General features: G+C 52.5%; 1 protein-coding gene across 6 annotated transcripts in view; it reads right to left on the bottom strand.

The window, feature by feature from the left end:
- Positions 1 to 63: 63 nt before the first annotated feature.
- The window catches only part of SS18L1 (SS18L1 subunit of BAF chromatin remodeling complex), a 36,383-nt gene continuing 18,552 nt past the window's right edge, over positions 64 to 17,894 (bottom strand). For 4 of the 6 annotated variants that reach the window (XM_074406736.1, XM_039479622.2, XM_010343173.3 and 1 more), the window contains 5 exons: positions 17,327 to 17,491; positions 16,758 to 16,859; positions 15,523 to 15,615; positions 8,818 to 8,937; positions 64 to 7,305 (listed from right to left, as the gene is read on the bottom strand). In XM_074406736.1, the coding sequence (XP_074262837.1) occupies positions 7,079 to 7,305; positions 8,818 to 8,937; positions 15,523 to 15,615; positions 16,758 to 16,859; positions 17,327 to 17,491 (707 nt within the window). In that variant the 3' untranslated portion in view covers positions 64 to 7,078. The remainder of the gene's footprint in view (positions 7,306 to 8,817; positions 8,938 to 15,522; positions 15,616 to 16,757; positions 16,860 to 17,326; positions 17,492 to 17,894) is intronic. The other 2 variants (XM_039479624.2, XM_010343174.3) reach the window with 1 other exon arrangement.

Here is a 17,894-nt window from a genome sequence, read left to right as displayed (position 1 = left end):
AAGTGTTTGCAAAACAAGTCACACCAAAATCCCATTGCCTTCATGAAAACTCACTTTATGGGATGATTTTTGAAGAACCAGTTTATTAAGAGATTACACCAAAACCATAATTTATACGTCAAACTCCGACTGAAAAAAAATTAACCGATATCCAGGATGTTTCTCAAATGTACTGTACTCACAAACCAGACAAATTTGACCTGTTCAATAATAGAAGTGAAGTGGCTAAACATTTTTTAATGGAAATGGAAAACAGTCTTCCACTCTGTACAGTGTCGAAGGGGTGCCCCCTATATGTAGAAAAACCCTGACAAAATCAGCTTCACGTAGACTCCAACCAGATGAGCGTACTAGGGTTTCTTTTCAGATCTTAGGAGATCTTGTCCGCCTTAATTCCATTCATAAAGACTCTGAGCCTGAGTTCTGATGTACTGTTTTAATATGCTAAGTACTGCTGATTCAACAACAAACCCTAATGGGTGATGAGCTTTTGATACCAATATGAAATTTGTCAGCACTTCTGAAAATTGTGGCCATCATTTTTCAAATTCACAATTTGCTGGATGTCGGGGACCAACAGGAAAAAGAATGAGCATCAAGTTTCACGTCTTCCTTTGCTTCTTCACTGGCCTTCCATAGAAGTAGTCAGAAAAAAACAAAGCACCATCAACCACACTTCACGAACAATTCCTGTTAGCCTAAGCTTTTCTCAACATTCATATGACAGAAGATAGAATAAGTTAATGAAAAGGAATTGCTGGCATCACTTTCCCCCACAATATTACATAAAAATGGACAACACATTAAATAAACATTCTGTTATTAATCATTAAATATATTAACACCAAAAATCATGTATAAATTAGGAAATAAATGTACAAACTATTTTGCAAAGTGCTTTTTAAAATATATACACAACATTCAAGATATTCTTAATGTAAGACATTTCAGATTGAAATTTTGGGATAAGTGTCCTTTTCTTTCAGAAAGTATTATTAATACAACACTTAAAAAACACATACACACACACACACACACACACACACACAAGGCATATTCCCAGATTGGCAAGGAATAAAAATAAACTATTTTCACAGTTATCTAAAATGTTTAACATTTTCAGTGGGAAATTTAGTCCCCGATTGAGTTTGCAAATTAGTTATAGGAAAATTGACATGAAAAGAACAAAATCAAGGGAGAAGACTCCCTAACTGAAATTGCTAATACTTTTGTCAATTAGCAATTAAGAACTCTCTTCAGTAATATGAACATATACATTTACTTTTAAGCCCTTACTAGTGTTAAGGGTTTAAAAAACCCTTATGCCTACAAAATAAACACTGCTATCCCCAATTCTGTGTGACACCTGTCTCATGGACGAGGGAAGCATGTCCTGTAACAGGACTGGCACTCGACACAGCCAAGTCCTTTAATCTGTGCCTTAGTTCTTCACCTCTAAAAAAATTTCCTCACAGGGGCTGTCAGGATTAATTCAAGCCAAACACATATGGGCCTTGTAAATTATAAAGCACTTAACTCTGGATGAAGAATAAAATGAAACATCAGTTAAAGAGAAACGTCATTATTAGCAGGCCTCATATATCAAGCACTGGGTATCTTTTGTATTTTCTTGGTAGTTCTTGGAAATTCACCAGCATTTACCCAAAGATTTTTTTTTAAAGGATTCATAGCAAATAGGAGTATTATTCCAAGTAAAGGTTGATCAAATGTCCATGCGAGCTATTAATGGCAGCGAAGGACTTTTCTCCTTTGACCATACTTTTCCAAGCGTGCTGTCTTTAATGTTTACACAGAATTGAAATGGGATTTAATATCCTAGAAATGTAAAAATTACTTAAGTTTCACTATATAAACCTTTATTTTTCATTAGAAAGAACACTGTAAAGTTACTGATGTGACTTTCAGACATCCCTAAAAGAAAAGAAATGCTTGCTTGGAGATCTGAGCAAGTAGGTCCTGGAAGAAATAATATAAAATAAACAACTTGCCAACTGTTCGGAAAATCTGGTGTCAATATTTTAAATTACCTACCAATTTAGCATTGGGCACATTAAATATTCCAATCCCGGAAATAACCATCAGCTAAACAAGGGTCAAAGTCAGAGTAATCTCTGACGGCCCACTTCCCAGAGAGCTGCGCCTCTTTCCTTCGGCAACACCGCCCGCCCTGGGTCAGGTGATCGCCCAGGACCTTAAGGATTCCTGTTTATTTGGAATACAGTCATCGATTCCTGTTCACTTTTTAGTACGAAAACATGTACCTTTTTGGATAAACGGCATTGGTGAGAGACAGGCCATGAGCAAGCTCTGGAAGTGGCCATGTGTGGCCTCTCCTGAGGGAGATGTTTCTTCTTTTTGTTACATGACAGAAACTGACCCAACACACAGAAGACGCCCTCCCACCCACCCATCGAGGCACAGGAAGAGGCTGCTCTCCAGGGGCTGCATGTGTATCTAGCTGCGGTATAGCCACTTAAAGTTGACAGCCCACGTTACAGCAACTGTATGAGGAGAGAAATGAGACCTAAGGTCTGTCAATCGGAACAGGTGGACTACGGTGTCTTGAGATCCGTCCCATCCCTGGACACAGAAATGCTCTGATGACAAAATGACCCCCAAAGTAGCTAGAAACATTGAGAAGGGGGCGGGGGGGGCAAGAAAAGGGCACCTCTCCATGTACCGACATACAATACTATACACAGCACCAAAAGTATCACACTGCCAAGTGCGGTCTCGCGCCAGCGGTGCGCGCTCGGCGTCATACCCAGCATGAAATGAGCACGTTTCACATGCAGACGTGGCACTGGGCGAAAGGGTAACCAACATGTCACAATTCACCAGAGCTGCCGCCAGCCCATCCGGCCCCTGGATGGACACGCTACCACAAGGGCTCCGGCCATGTGTCCCTTACTGCTGGTAATTTCCATACTGGCCCTAAAAGAGATCAAGACACAGATTACACCCCTATAGTCATGAGTAAAAGGAAGACGGATGTCCCCCCCAAGCCGGGATGGGGACAGGAGGGACAACAGGCAAACAAACAACCTCTGCCCACATCTTTGGGGGGGCAACAAACGGCTTTCCACAAGCCACCGGCCGAGCCTGTGGCTGACAACGTAGTGAGGGCCAAGAATTTGTTCGTTCAGTCACACGCGGGGATCGCTGCGGCTGGGTCTGGGCCAGGTGCCTGGCGTCACACCCTTATGCTGGACCTGCTATGCAGGCATGCTTTCCTCCAAGTAGGCCCCCTTGGGAGCCCCCAGAAAATGGGAGCGAGGGTGACCAGGGTAACAGGCTTCGATCTATTAAAAAAAAAAAAAAAATTGAAGACCCAGCCTGGGCAACATGGCAAGGCTTCATCTCTACAAAAATCCAAAAATTAGCCAGGTGTGGTGGCATATGGCAATAGTCCCAGCTACCTGGAAGGTGAGGTGGGAGGACTGCTTGAGGCCAGGAGGTCAAGGCTGCAGTAAGCCATGATTGCCCCACTGCACTCTACTCTGGGTGAGACCTTGTTTCAAAAAAAAAAAAAATTTTGAAGGCTGGGTGCAGTGGCTCATGCCTGTGATTCCAGCAATGTGGGAGGCCGAGGTAGGAAGATTGCTTGAACCCAGGAGTTTGAGATCAGTGTGGGCAACAGAGCAAGACCCCATCTCTACAAAAAAATAGAAAAAATTAGCCTCGGCTGGGTGCAGTGGCTCACACCTGTAATCCCAGCACTTTGGGAGGCTGAGGCAGCTGGATCATCTGAGATCAGAAGTTCAAGACCAGCCTGGCCAACATGGTGAAACCCCATCTTTAGTAAAAACACACACACGCGCGCGCGCGCACACACACACACACACACACACACACACACACACACACACAAATAGTTGGGCAGTAGTGCCGCATGTCTGTAATCCCAGCTACTCAAGAGGCTGAGGCAGGAGAATCGCCAGAGCCTGGGAGGTGGAGGTTGCAGTTAGTTGAGATCATGCCACTGTATTCCAGTCTGGGTGACAGAGTGAGACCCTGCCTCAAAAAAGAAAAAAACGGCCAGGCGCAGTGGTTCACGCCTGTAATCTCAGCACTTTGGGAGGCTGAGGAGGGCGGATCACGAGGTCAGGAGTTCAAGACCAGCCTGACCAACATGGTGAAACCCCATCTCTACTAAAAATACAAAAATTAGCCGGTAGTCGTGGTGCGTGCTTGTAAACCCAACTACTTGGGAGGCTGAGGCAGGAAAGCGGTAGAACCCAGGAGACGGAGGCTGCAGGGAGCCGAGATCACGCCGCTACACTCCAGCCTGGGCAACAGCAAGACTCCGTCTCAAAACATGAAGAGAGAACTAGAGAGCTCATGGCCCAAAAGGCCACGAGACCGAGAATTCCTCAGGAGCCAAATGGAGCACGAGAACTGTGATGAAAGCCAATCAGGAGACTGCCATGGAGGAAGGCACGACTTGTGGTCTGCATGCCTGATTCTCCATGTGCCCCCAGCTAGTTAACCATCAGATTTCCTGAGTGCCCACAGCAGGGGGGTGGGGAGGGAGGAAAGCCGTCCTGGCCTGACCGAGAATCCAGACATCATGTTCCTGGCAGAACACAGGCTGCCACATTCTCATTCAGAGCGGCCGTGAGGACCCTGGGCGGCAGGAGTCCGTTCCGATGTCTCTCTGCCCCTGCACCACCGGGTAAGACAGAAAGCCTCCAATCCAGAGCTGCTCAGGCGAGGGCACAGCAGACCCTGAGCCCTGGGAACCCGCAGGCAACCCTGAAGCCTCAGCACACTTTTCAGCGTGCCCCAGGGACATCCGGCAATGTCTGGAGACACTTTGTCAGACTGGGCGACGTGCGTGCTACTGGCATTGTGGGTGGAGGCCAAAGGTGCTGCAAACATAACACGGTGGGCACAACGGCCCCCAGGAGATGCCCAGCGCCGGCAGTGCTGTGCCGAAACACCACGGCCACAGTTACACTTGATTCTGACGAAAGACCATGTTACCTGAATATTCTGCAGTCAGATGAAAACATTCCCCCAAATGGGAAAATCTCTATCTTCTCCGTTGCTTTGTGTCTTTTTTTTGAGACAAGAGTTTTGCTCTGTTGCCCAGGCTGGAGTGGTGGTGCAATCTCAGCTTACTGCAACCTCCAACTTCTGGGTTCAAGAGATTCTCCCACCTATTTCCTGAGTAGCTGGGCTTACAGGCACCCTGCTAATTTTTATATTTTTAGAAGAGATGGGGATTCACCATGTTGGCCAGGCTGGTCTTGAACTCCTGTCTGCTGGTGATCCACCTGCCTCGGCCTTCCAGTGTTGGGATTACAGGCATGAGCTACCACACCGGGTCTTTGCCTTTCTTTTTCTTTTTCTTTTTTTTTTTTAAGACAAAGTCTCGCTCTCTGTAGCCCAGGTTGGAGTGTAATGGTGCAATCAAGGCTCACTGCAGCCTTGACCTCCTGGGCTCAAGGGATCCTCCTGCCTCAGCCTTCCAAGTAGCCGGGATTACAGGCATGCACCACCATGCCCGACTACATTTTCTTTTTTTTTTGTAGAGACATGTCTCGCTATGTTGCCCAGGCTGGTCTCAAACTCCTGGGCTCTAGTAACTCTCCTGCCTTGGCCTCCCAAAGTGCCGGGACTACACCATGGGCCGCCACGACCGGTCCTGGTCTTTTCGTAGGTAGGTATAAAGTTGTATGTGCTCTGGTTCGGTCTATAATTAATTTAGAACTTTTTTCATAAAATCCAAAGAAATTATTTTCAGGACTGCATGAAGAAGGTACAGCGTCTCATCAGAATCATTCAAATGATTCTAACCTGAAGATGCAGATGGCTGTCCTTCCAGACGCCAGCATGATGCCCCTAGAGAGAGCGTGGCTGTTCCTCGCTGACCAGCGCCCAGCACGAGCTGGGGAGACGCAGCCCCTGGTGCTGGCTGTAGTGGCCTCAGTGTCCTGAGAGCAGACCAGGAGCACTCCTGATGCCTGTGAAACTGCCTAATGCGCGTGCCCTTCCAGTACTGTGTCCTGCAAGGGGGCCTGTGTTACACGATCTTTAGGCTTCTCTTCATCTAACTGGTGCCCCTTTGCCTTCCTGAGGGAGCAGGCCAAGAAGCATTTAAAAAACAGTACTCGGCCTCTTCCCCATCTGATTCCCTGAGAAAAACAACCTTGATAGATGGAGTGCTTTGAAATTTTATCGGTGTTGTAAAGCGTCCCTCACACGTCCAAGCCAGCACAGAGTCACCAACACAGAGTCACCACTTCCTGCTAAGGACTCTCTCAGAGGAGGCTCCAAAAACTGTCCGAGATGATTCTCCTTCGTATGCCCCATGCTGCAGCCACCGAGCATCCTTTGTGCTGCCTTCACTGGGACAAACCACCTTGGCACGCCCCTTCCTGTGCCTGGCTCATTCTCCTTTGGGAGACCCTTGCCCCTGCAGTGCTCCCACCACACAGACCCTGTCCTCCTCTAGTGGCCCCGTCCCACTCAGAGTGACTGCAATGCCTCCTTTATGGGGGCCCCCACGCCAACCTGTTCCTGTCACCTCCCACCATGCTGGCCTCCTCGCTGTCCTGGGAACTCCCACTCTTCTGGCTTCCAAGGTGCTCTTTCCTCAGCTCTTTCAAAGCCACGATCACTGTCCCTGGACAGAAAGGGCTCCTCCTTCCCTGGGCTGAGCCTGAGGCTGCCCGCCACTCCCCACTGTGTCTTCCTTCTGGAATTGTCCACACTGGCCAAATGCGGCTGCCTGGACCCCCACCCTGAAGGCAAGCTCCACTAGGGGCTCCCCGCTCTGTGTTCAGCAAGGTCTGGCCCCGTGGGACTAGTGACGGTTTCCGGAGCAAGACATAAACTCTAAAAGCATAGGGTTCGTGTCATGGCCACATGCCAGGCACCCAGCAGAGACCTGCCGCGTGCCCAGTATGCAACAAACATGGGCAGTGAAGGAATGAATGGGAGAACCAGGCATGCAGTTGTAACGGTGAGTTTAGGGTATGAAAAGCCGCTGCGTGACTGAGGTGAGCGTGTACACAGGAGTGACTCTGAAAAACCTTACAGGCTCAGAGACTTAACGTTCTGGAAGGAACCCTGGGCCGTAAAATAAACCTTCATTACATCTCGACAGGCAAGGCGGACGGGCACATCTGTTAACATCCAAAAGGCTTGCCTGCTCGTAGCCGTAGGGCCGCTGCTGCTGGGCAGAGGGCGCCGTCTGCGGTGCTCTGTAGCTTCCGTACTGCTGGCCTTGGCCTTGCTGGTAGCCGGGGTACTGCGAGGGGGCTCCCTGGGCAGGCCCTGAGAAAACAGCAGAAACCGTGAGGCCGGCCACAATGGGCGCGTCTGTCTTTCTGCGCCTGCAGGAGCTCCACGTTAACTCTGTACAGCGAGCAGCACGCAGCCAACTCACCAGCCCCTCCAGTCCTGTGAGGTTGCAGGACTGCGCCCCAAGCCTGCCACCAGCATGGGGGCACGGACAGCCTCTCCCCACCACCCGAGCTACTGCTACCCAAAGGCGGGACAGCAGGAGAGCCCTCCAGAATCCGCTGGTGCCAGTCGCACTGGCTGCTGTAACTTAACTATCACAGGAGCTGCGGAAGTCCTACAGGCAGGTGAGACGGAGGCATCGTCTCTAGGAAGCCCAGGTCGAAGGCTTCGGAAAGGACTGATAAAGGCCAAGTAATTTTTTTTTTTTTTTTTTTGAGACAGGGTCTCACTCTGTCACCCAGGATGGAGTGCAGTGGCATGATCCCAGCTCATGGCAACCTCTACCTTTTGGGGCTCAAGCGATTCTCCTGCTTCAGCCTCCCAAGTAGCTGGAACCACAGGAGTGCACCATTATGCCGGCTAACTTTTGTATTTTTTGTAGAGATGGTTTTTCTATGTCACCCAAGCTGGTCTCAAACTCCCGGGCTCAAGAAATCCTTCTGCTTCAGCCTCCCAAAGTGCTGGGATTACAGACATGAGCCACTGCAAAGAGCCTCAAGTAAGTTCTTTTTATTTTGAGATGGAGTCTCGCTCTGTCACCCAGGCCGGAGTGCAGTGGCACGACCTCGGCTCCCTCCAACTTCCATTTTCCAGGTTCAAGCAATTCTGTCTCAGCTTCCCAAGTAGCTGGGGTTACAGGCATACACCACCATGCCTGGCTAATTTATTTTTAGTAGAGATGGGGTTTCACCAAATTGGTCAGGCTGGTCTTGAACCCCTGACCTCAGGTGATCCGCCCACCTCTGCCTCCCAAAGTGCTGGGATTACAGGGGTGAGCCACCGCTCCCAGCCTCCTCAAGTAATATTTAAACTACTATTTAATTAGTGTGGTCCTAAAGGGTTAGCAACCTTTAACAGGGCCTCTCCTTCCTCACCACAGCAGAATCATGCATGAGTCTCATAAGAAGCCATGTGTGTGGGGCTCATCCTGAGAACCGAGATTTGCTCAGACTGATCTGGGGCAGCCCCAGACCTTATTTTTCAGAAGCTTCCTGGGTGATTCTGAGCTGCAGTGAAGGCCGAGACCCACAGGCTTTGACCTGCTCTGTCAAGGAGGTTGAAGATGGGCATGGGTCATGCAGGTGGCGGACAGACAGGACACCGGCTCCCTCACAGGCCGTGTGGGCAATGAATTTATGTTGATGTTTAAGTTACAATGTTTCAGCCCGACATGCATGGATGTTTCCACTTTTCTGGAAACGTAAAGCTATTCAAAATAAGAAGCTGATTACACATCTGCCTGCGTGCCAGGGTTGCTGCACATGTGCCTGTGTGCGCTGGGGGTGGGCGCTGGGGGGCCCTGAGGAACATGCCCCCACTTACCGTAGCCCTGCTGCTGCCCGGGGTAGCTCTGCTGGCTGGGGTACTGCTGCTGGGAGTAGGCCTGCTGCTGTGCGGCGCCCTGCTGGTACCCGGCCTGCTGCTGGCTGTACTGAGAGTTTCCTGGAGGGAGGAGGACACATGGAGATGACTTCCTTCGCAGGCTGAGGGAGCCCCCTCCGGGCTGAGGGAGCACCCCCTGCCCCCGCGGCTGAGGGAGTGCATTCCGTGAGCGGCTCATGACATAGTAACTCTGAATTCCAAAACCAGACCTGTGGCTTCGGCATGTGCACTTTCTCACAACGATTCAAATACTAAAATACACCTTCTTCTTATCTTACAGAAATGCAAATGGAAAGCTAAGAAATGAAACTGTTAACGTGACGACTAAGACAGAGATGAACGCCAGCGTTGTGGGCGGAACTGTGCTCGCCAGAGAGATGCCGAAGTCCTGGAAGGACTCAAAGGGTTCAGAAAGAACTGATACAAGCCAAGTTATTATTACTAACAACTTACTCTGTCACCAGGTGGAGTGCATTGGTGCAATCTCGGCTCCCTGCAGCCTCCGCCTCCACCTCCAGGGCTCAAGTGAGCCAAGGGCCTGTGAATGGGACCTTATCTGGGCATAGAGTCTGGGCAGATGTCATTTTATTTTATTTTTTTCAGACAGGCCCTCGCTCTGTCTCCAGGCTAGAGTGTAGTGGTGCCATCAAAACTCACTGCAGCCTCAATCTCCCTGGCTCAAGTGATCCTCTGACTTCAGCCTCCCGAGTAGCTAGGACTATAGGTGTGTACCAGCATGCCCAAATAATTTTTCAATCTTTTGTAGAGACAGGGTCTCCTTATGTTTCCCAGGCTAACCTCAAGCAATCCTGCTGCACTGGCCTTCCAAACTGTTGGGATTACAGGCATAAGCCACCATGCTCCGTGCAAAAAGTCAATTTTCCTATTTTACTTTTTTGGTTGGAAATAACTTGCCTTTTTCAGAAGCTGTAAAATTTAAGTATTTTAAAACTGGAATCTAGTATTTTTTAAAATAACAGCTTTATTGAGATAATGTACATTGGAAAAGCTTAAAAACCCATCAGGGTTACTCAACCTGTGGTTAGATGGGATGACAAAACCCCTGCTCTTACTCCAGGCTGAGCTCCTCCCTAAGGTGAGAGCTTCGGAGAAACCTGCTTGAGCCTTCCCAGTTATTCTTCATCCAGGAAATCCCTTGAGTCCTCAACTTCCACACCTCCCTCAAAATCCAGGGCCGGTTCCAGCGACAGCTGGCACACGAGCTGTCATCACCACGTGGGAAGACTTAAGGTCGCTATTCTCGACCCTGCCCCCACAAAAGCCATCTGACGTAGGGGTTCTCAGTGGTGTCAGATTTCTGGGGGTCAGCCTGCATATTCTCATGGGCCAGCTTTGCCCTGGCACACAGCAGGCATGCAACAACTGCGAGTGCCAGCTCCAAACACACAGCCCCAGTACAAAGGGACCAGGCCTACCTCTCACACCCCAGTGGTGTGAACAGGCAGCAGCTGCCCTATCCCCGGAGAGAGGGGGCTGCTGAGGTAACTCTGCAGGGAAAGGGGGCACAAAGGCTGTGGAAAAGACCTTTGCTGTTTTCAGATGTGTTTCATGAAACCAGCAGAGCCAGGGGGAACCCAGGCTGTGCTCTTGACATGAAAGCAACGGGGCGGGTAAATATGGGGCCTTTCCTCTGCAACCAGCAAATACTCCATGGTTCTTCCTTTTCTTTCTCTAAGAACCCTCCGGCATTCTGCGGGGTGTCTGTGAGAAGGTGCTGGGTAGCCTGGTGCATCTGTGTAACGAGGCCAGCACGCGCCCTCTGCTTGCTCAGAAGCGGCACAATGCGGTCACAATTGGCCTCAAGGAGTAAGTGAACGGGCAGCTCAGAGCCGTCACATAAAAACAGTGATCCACACGATGACGCAGCCAAGGCGGCCCAGCGCTGCCCCGGCCTCCCCACCCTGTAGTCCACCCCGTCGTCCACCCCTGGGACACGCTGGTCACCACTTGGGTGACAGCCTGTGAAACACAACACGACACACTGGCTGCTCTCGGCACTCCAGGAGGTGTGGACAGCCATAGGGTAGCGTCTCTTCAGTTTCTGTGACAGCCAATGATGTTCCTTTTTTTTCCAGATGGAATCTCCCTCTGTCGCCCCAGGCTGCAGTGCACTTGGGCGATCTTGGCTCACTGCAACCTCTGCCTCCCGGGTTCAACTGATTCTCCTACCTTAGCCTTGCAAGAAGCTGGGATTACAGACAGGTGCCACCAAGCCTGGCTAATTTTTATATTTTTGAGTAGAAATGGAGTTTCACCTTGTTGGCCAGGCTGGTCTCAAACTCCTGACCTCAAGTGATCCACCAGCCTCAGCCTCACAAAGTGTTGGGATTACAGGGATGGGATTACAGGGATGATCCACTGGGAGGCCCCAGTGATGGTTAACTTCTGAAGCTGCCAGCAAGTCCACGTGATTCAAAGGTAAATGCAGACAGACCCACACCTTCAAGAGGTCCTGGGAAGGCGGCCATGTCTACCCCTGCTCTAGCCTAACCCCATCTCCCACTGTAAGTGTTTCTGTTTGTTGTTTTGGTGTCTGTCCAGTTGGCTGATAGTGTGAGCGTGCGTTGTGTGCAAGTGTAGTCTCATCTTCCTTGCATTTTCACAGAGAAGGTGCATCCCATCCAGCCCCACACTCAGCTCTTGTGGCTCATGGGGCGGTCTTTCCTAAGGGCCACGGTGCCCAGCAGCCAGGTCACAGGGGCCAGGCTCTGTGCAGTCTGAGCCACTGCAAACCTCACTTCCATGCAAGTGCAGGGCTTGTACCCCACCTGGGCCCCTCCCCAACCACGCACCACATCCCAATGCTCCTGCCCAGCATGCATGGCCCCGTGGCCCCTGGTGTCCCCTCCTGGCTTGGTTGGCTCCACTCTGGTCCCCTCCTATTACTGGTGCCCTGGGCATGAACACCCTCCTGTTTTCTTTTTTTAAAATTTTTTTCCAAAAACCCTATGCATTTGTTGGCTCTGGAGCACCCTCCTGTTTTACTGGATTCTGCAGGCTCCTAATGGATGCTGTCACCAGGAACAATTCCAGCCCCAGCCTGTCCGACTCATCCTGCTGAGGGATGACTCAAAGTTGGAACATTCTCTCTTTCTCTTTTTTTAAGACAGGGTCTCCCTCTATTACCAAGGCTGGAGCACAGTGGTGCAACCACAGTTAACGGCAGCCTTGACCCGCTGGGCTCCAGCTATGCTCCTGCCTCAGCCTCCCAAGTAGGTGGTACAGCAGGCGCTCGCCACTACACCTGGCTAATTTTTCTGATTTTTAGTAGAGATGGGGTCTCACTATGTTGCCTAGGCTGGTCTCAACTTCCCAGGCTCATACAATCCTCTGCCCTGGCCCCCACAATGCTGGGAGCACAGGTGGGAGCCGCCGCACCCGGCCTGGAAAGTTCTTTATGGTGCCTTTGACCTATTCCTCTTAACGTCCCCCAGCCTCTCCACTGTGCCATGGGCCACAATTGTGTTTGAACATGGCTATGATGCATCCCCCAGTCGCTTCAGAACAAAGCACCTCCAGGCCTCTCACCCTGCAAGACTGCATAGTACCACCTGCTGTAGGGCACAGCGTCACCTACGTATGGGTACTCCTCATGTCAGAGTCTAATTAACAAGTAGATGGAATAAGAACCTTCTAAATCAAGGAGGAAACCATGCCACCGTCTTACTGGTCTTCAGAGGTTTCTAAGCTTTTTAGCAAATTTCTCATCAATGATGGAAGGCAAGGGCATGTAACCCACGACAACCACAGAAGTACGTATCAGTCGGGCACGACGGGCACACCTGGGGCCCCTGCCCTGTCGGAGGCTGAGGTGGCACTTGAGCCCAGGAGTTCAAAACCAGCCTGGGCAACATGGCGAGATCTTATCTCTACAAAAATTAAAAAATAAAAAAAATAGCCCAACAGGCGCGGTGGCTGGCACCCGTAATCCCAGCACTTTGGGAGGCTGAGGCAGGAGGATCACTGAGCCTGGGATTTCAAGGCTGCAGTGCACACGATCACACCACTGCACTCCAGCCTATGTAACAGAGCAAGGTCCTCTTTGAAAAGAAGGTCGCTGTGTCTGACATTGACAGGCTGAGCAGCACATCCTGTTTGTTTTTGGAATAAAGTGTGGCAGGCTTGGGCAGATGCACGTGGACACCTCACCACAGACAAAGCTGAAACTGCTGTGGCTGGCAGGGCCGGGGCCAGGCCCAAGACGGCAGAGATCCTGCAGGCTCCCAGGCTGACCGAGGCACCACTGCAGCCAGCATGCCAAAAGATGGCTTCTGGGCACTGGCTACAGGGTGGCTTCTTTTTTTTGAGACAGGGTCTACCTCTGTCACCCAAGCTGGAGTGCAGTGGCACAATCTCAACTCACTGCAACCTCTGCCTCTGGGCTTAAGCAATTCTCCCACCTCAGCCTCCTCAGCAGCTGGGATTACAGGTGCCTGAGACCACACCTGGCTTTTTTTTTTTTTTTTTTTTTTTTTTTTGTAGAGACAGGGTTTTGCCATGTTGCTCACGCTGGCCTCAAACTCCTGAGTTCAAGCAATCTTTCTGCCTTGGCCTCCCAATGTGCTGGGATTACAGGCATAAGCCTCCATGCCGGGCCATTTCTTTCTTTATTTTTATTTTATTATTTTTTGAGACCGAGTTTCACTCTTGTTGCCCAGGCTGGAGTGCAATGGCACGGTCTCGGCTCACTGCAACCTACACCTCACTGCAACCTCCGCCTCTTGGGTTCAAGCAATTCTTGTGCCTCAACCTCCCAAGTAGCTGGGGACTACAGGCACATGCCACCATATCCAGTTAATTTTTGTATTTTTAGTAGAGATGGAGTTTCACCATGTTGGCCAGGGTGGCCTTGAACTCCTGACCTCAGGTGATCTGCCTGCCTTGGCCTCCGAAAGTGCTGGGATTACAGGTGTGAGCCACTGCACCTGGCTTTTTTTTTTTTTTTTGAGACAGGGTCCTACTCTGTCACAAGGCTGAAATGCAGTGGCATGATCTCGGCTCATTGCAACCTCTGCCTCCCGGATTCAAGTGATTCTTCTGTCTCAGCCTCCTAACTGGGACTACAGGCATGCACCACCACGGCCAGCTAATTTTTGTATTTTTTGGTAGAGACGAGGTTTCACCACGTTGGTCAGGCTGGTCTCAAATTCCTGGCCTCAACTTATCTGCTTGCCTTGGCCTCCCAAAGTACTGGGATTACGGGCGTGAGGCACTGCACCCAGCCTCCCGAAGTGCTGGGATTACGGGCGTGAGCCGCTGCGCCCGGCCTCCCGAAGTGCTGGGATTGCGGGCGTGAGCCGCTGCGCCCAGCCTCTTATTTATTCATGCGCTTTTTGTTCCCCCAGGTGTTTGAAAGTATAACTGACGATTAAACGTGGCAGGCATTGGTGGCGCATTCTGTGATGTTCCCATACAGGTCTACACTTGCGTGGTTTCTTCACAGCAGACTGAGACATGTAAGCTCAGAAGCAAAACTTTGACACATTCAATTCTTTAAGAAGTAACGCAGGATGCCTGTAATCCCAGCACTTTGGGAGGATGAGGCAGGCGGATTATGAGGTCAGGAGTTTGAGACCAGCTTGGCCAACATGGCAAAACCCTGTCTCTACTAAAAACACAAAAATTAGCCAGGTGTGGTGGCCGGTGCCTGTAATCCCAGCTACTCAGGAGGCTGAGGCAGGAGACTTGAACCCAGGAGGCAGAGGTTGCAGTGAGCTGAGACCGGGCCGTTGCACTCCAGCCTGGGAAATAGAGCAAGATTCCATCTCGGGGAAAGAAAAAAAAAAAAAAGTAACCCAAACAAGGAAATTTGTAGCCGTTTAGAGCCTGCCTGCTTCGCTGAAGCCTCACCTACTCTGGACATTGTTATCTCTTGGTAAATTGAGGCCTGGCAGTGAGAGGGCCTTGGCCACTGCTGCCTGCTCGTCAGTATGAGTGGACACGAAGCCCCTCTCCCCAGGGACTGCAGGCCTGCCACACCTCCCAGACAAGGCCGTGAAATCCCGCAGGTGACCATCAACCGTTCTCTGGGGGCTACCTTTATCCCGGGGCGGGCTGGACCTGGCTGTGTGTGTACCTGCTCCCAACTCCACATTCTGGGATGTTCTACTGGGGTTTCAGAGTAGCCAGGGCAGGAGCACACACACCACAGAAATGGGCAAGTCCACCCAATGCACAGCCCCTAGTGCAGCACAGCCCAGGACCCCAGGAAGGGCGGCAAGCCCCCAGCCACAGATGTGCGTTTCCTGGCCTGCCGGTGTTTGAAGAACTGCAAGGCTACACCCAGCACAGCCACTCCTGGCCTCTGCGCAGGAAGCCCCGAGTGTGGCTTGCAGACCCCACGCTGCCTGGCCAGACCCAGTAACAGTCTGTGCCCCCAGCCCCAGCATGGCTGGCTGACCCCTTTCCCCTTTCGCACGAACACACACATTAAGGCAAGCAGGGCTCCCGACACAGCCTGAATTTCCAGCTCCCAGAGGAAGGCACCGTCTCCCACATGGTGCTATGCTGTGATTGAAGGGAGACGTGCTCAAGACAGGCACATGCGCTCCTGAGGGTGCAGTGTCCTAACTCTGCTGCACGTGGTGCTGACACCTGAGCCCTGCACGCGGCCGTGCTCCTTACCCCCCTCGTAGTAGTGCTGCGTGGACTCCTCAAACGACCGGTCGTAGCTCTGCTCCGTGTATGATGACTGCTGGTAGGCGTAATCGCCATGGCCTGTGTGAAACAGAGACAGCAACAGTCAGCGAAGGCTGCACAGATCCCGGAGGAGGCAACTGAGACCCAGGCTGGGAAGACGCTGTCGGGCCAGGGGGACAACCAGAGCCAGCAGGACCCATGTCTCCAGACTGACCACGCCCCGACCTCCTGCGCCTCGGTCTCCTCGCTGAAATGCAGACATCAATGCCTCCTCCTTGGGGCGACTGTGAGGCTACCTGAGGATCTGTGCAGAGGATCAGAGCTCCCAGTGGCCACCCACGGCCACACTAGTGACCCGACTGACTTCTCCTCCCTGCCACTGGCTCCTGGGAGGACGTGGGCAGGTGTCCACCCCTCCGCGAGGCCTTCCCTGCATGTGACCATCACGTGGCAAGGGGGGCTTGCCCTGCTGCCACCTGCCCACCCGCCTTCCCGACCTGCTGTGCACCTGCGTCTGGCTGGCTGAGGCCAGCTCCCTGCCTGGATGCCTCCTGGGACGAACCCAGCCTCCAAGACCACCTCTTTTACTGTTTTTACTTTTTTAGAGACAGGGACTTGCTGCCACTGAGGCTGGAGTACAGTGGCATGATCATGCCTCAGTGTGGCTTCAGTATCCTGGGCTGAAGCAATCCTCCTGCCTTGCCCTCCCAAGCGCCGAGATGACAGGTGTGAGCCACTGCGCTCAGCCAAGACCACCTTCAGTGTCCCTTCCACAGCCCTGGGACCGCGGAAAGACTGAAAGGTGACAATGGGAACATACTCTACCGAGGTGAGAGGGGGCAGGGGCAGGTGCTGGGGGTGGAACCGCCACCTTCAGGGCATTCACTGTGAACTGGGAGGCACCTCCCGAATGGGTCCACCTTCTGTGGGGGGCTGCGCTTCTCCACCTCCACCTCCCCACTCCCACAGCCGTTCAGGAAGGAGGTGAGGCTGCATGGAGGCCAAGTGTGATGGCGTGTGCTGCAGCTTCTCTCTGCGGAGGCCTGGCACTGCTGCCAGCCCAGCTCACCCTGGCCTTTACGGCGCTCCCGCAGGGCATCTGGCCACTCTGCCTGTAGCCCAGGCCTGAGCTGGAATGACCGAGGACACGTGCAGTAGCGGCCCCCTGGCCCCGGCGCTGCTCTGCTTTCCTGGGTGGGGCTGGGCACCCCGGTACTCACCGTCGGGGTAGTACTGCTGGCCCATGGGCTCTGCGGCACTCTGGCTGTGACTGTACTGCTCGCCGTAATACTCCTCCTGGCCCAGGTACTGCTGGGAAGAGCCTGCGGGGGAACCACAGTCAGCACCAGTGCGGGCCGCGGCCTCCTCCTGCCGAGGACCTCCTCACTCGGTGGGGAAGCCAGGGCCCCGCTGAGCGGCCTTGCCCACCCCCAGGAGAACACCCACAGTGTTGCTGTGAACAACTTATTTTTGGTATTTTTAGTAGAGATGGAGTTTCACCATGTGGGTCAGGCTGGTCTCCCAAAGTGCTGGGACTACAGGGATGAGCCCGGCCTGGCTGTGACACACTTAATCACAATTGCCACCTGCCCCCAACACTGACTTCTTGGGGACAGCAGACCCCTCAGTGGGCCCTACTCCAGTCCCGCACAGCCGGTGCCCACACTCAACACACACCAAGGTGCCAAGCCTCACTCCCCCAGTGCCCCGCAGAGCAGCACCCGCAGGCTAGCACCTCATGACCCATGGCGGTCAGCTGTGCCCGAGACCCAGCCTGGCTGGGCGTTACCTTGCTGGGAGGGCCGGTAGGGCGCCATGGGCCGCTGCCCCATCATGCTGCTCCCCTGGCTGCCCTGGCCCATCATGGCGATGGACGATTGCCCCTGGTAGTGCTGGCTGCCGCCCTGCGTGGAGCTGTAGTGTGACGTGGCTGCCTGCTGCTGCATCATGGAGACTGTGCAACAGGAGAGAGGCCTCACGTCACCCCAGGGAGAGGACAGGACAGAGGCCCCCTTACCCTGGGAAGAGAACAGAGGCTCCCGTCACCCTGGGAAGATGACAGAGGCCCCCATCACCTCAGGAGAGGACAGAGGCCCCCGTCACCCCGGGAAGAGGACAGAGGCCCCTGTCACCCCGGGAAGAACACAGAGGCCCCCGTCACCCCGGGAAGAGCCTCCCTCCCTCTCTCCCATACCCAACTACCTTCTGTGCCCAGGCGTGCCCTTGGCTATTTTCCTGTGCTCCCCAGAACACCGCCCTCCACTGCAATGCACATCTGCTGCATGCCTGCACCGACGCCCTGCACGCTCAGACCCCCGCTGCTTGCACCCACAAATTAAACAAGTGCTGACGTGCAG

This window comes from Saimiri boliviensis, chromosome 9 (genome assembly GCF_048565385.1).
Source record: "Saimiri boliviensis isolate mSaiBol1 chromosome 9, mSaiBol1.pri, whole genome shotgun sequence".
NCBI classification, from domain to species: domain Eukaryota; kingdom Metazoa; phylum Chordata; class Mammalia; order Primates; family Cebidae; genus Saimiri; species Saimiri boliviensis.
The sequence above is the reverse complement of the archived record's forward strand: the minus strand, read 5'-3'. Positions and strand labels throughout refer to the sequence as shown.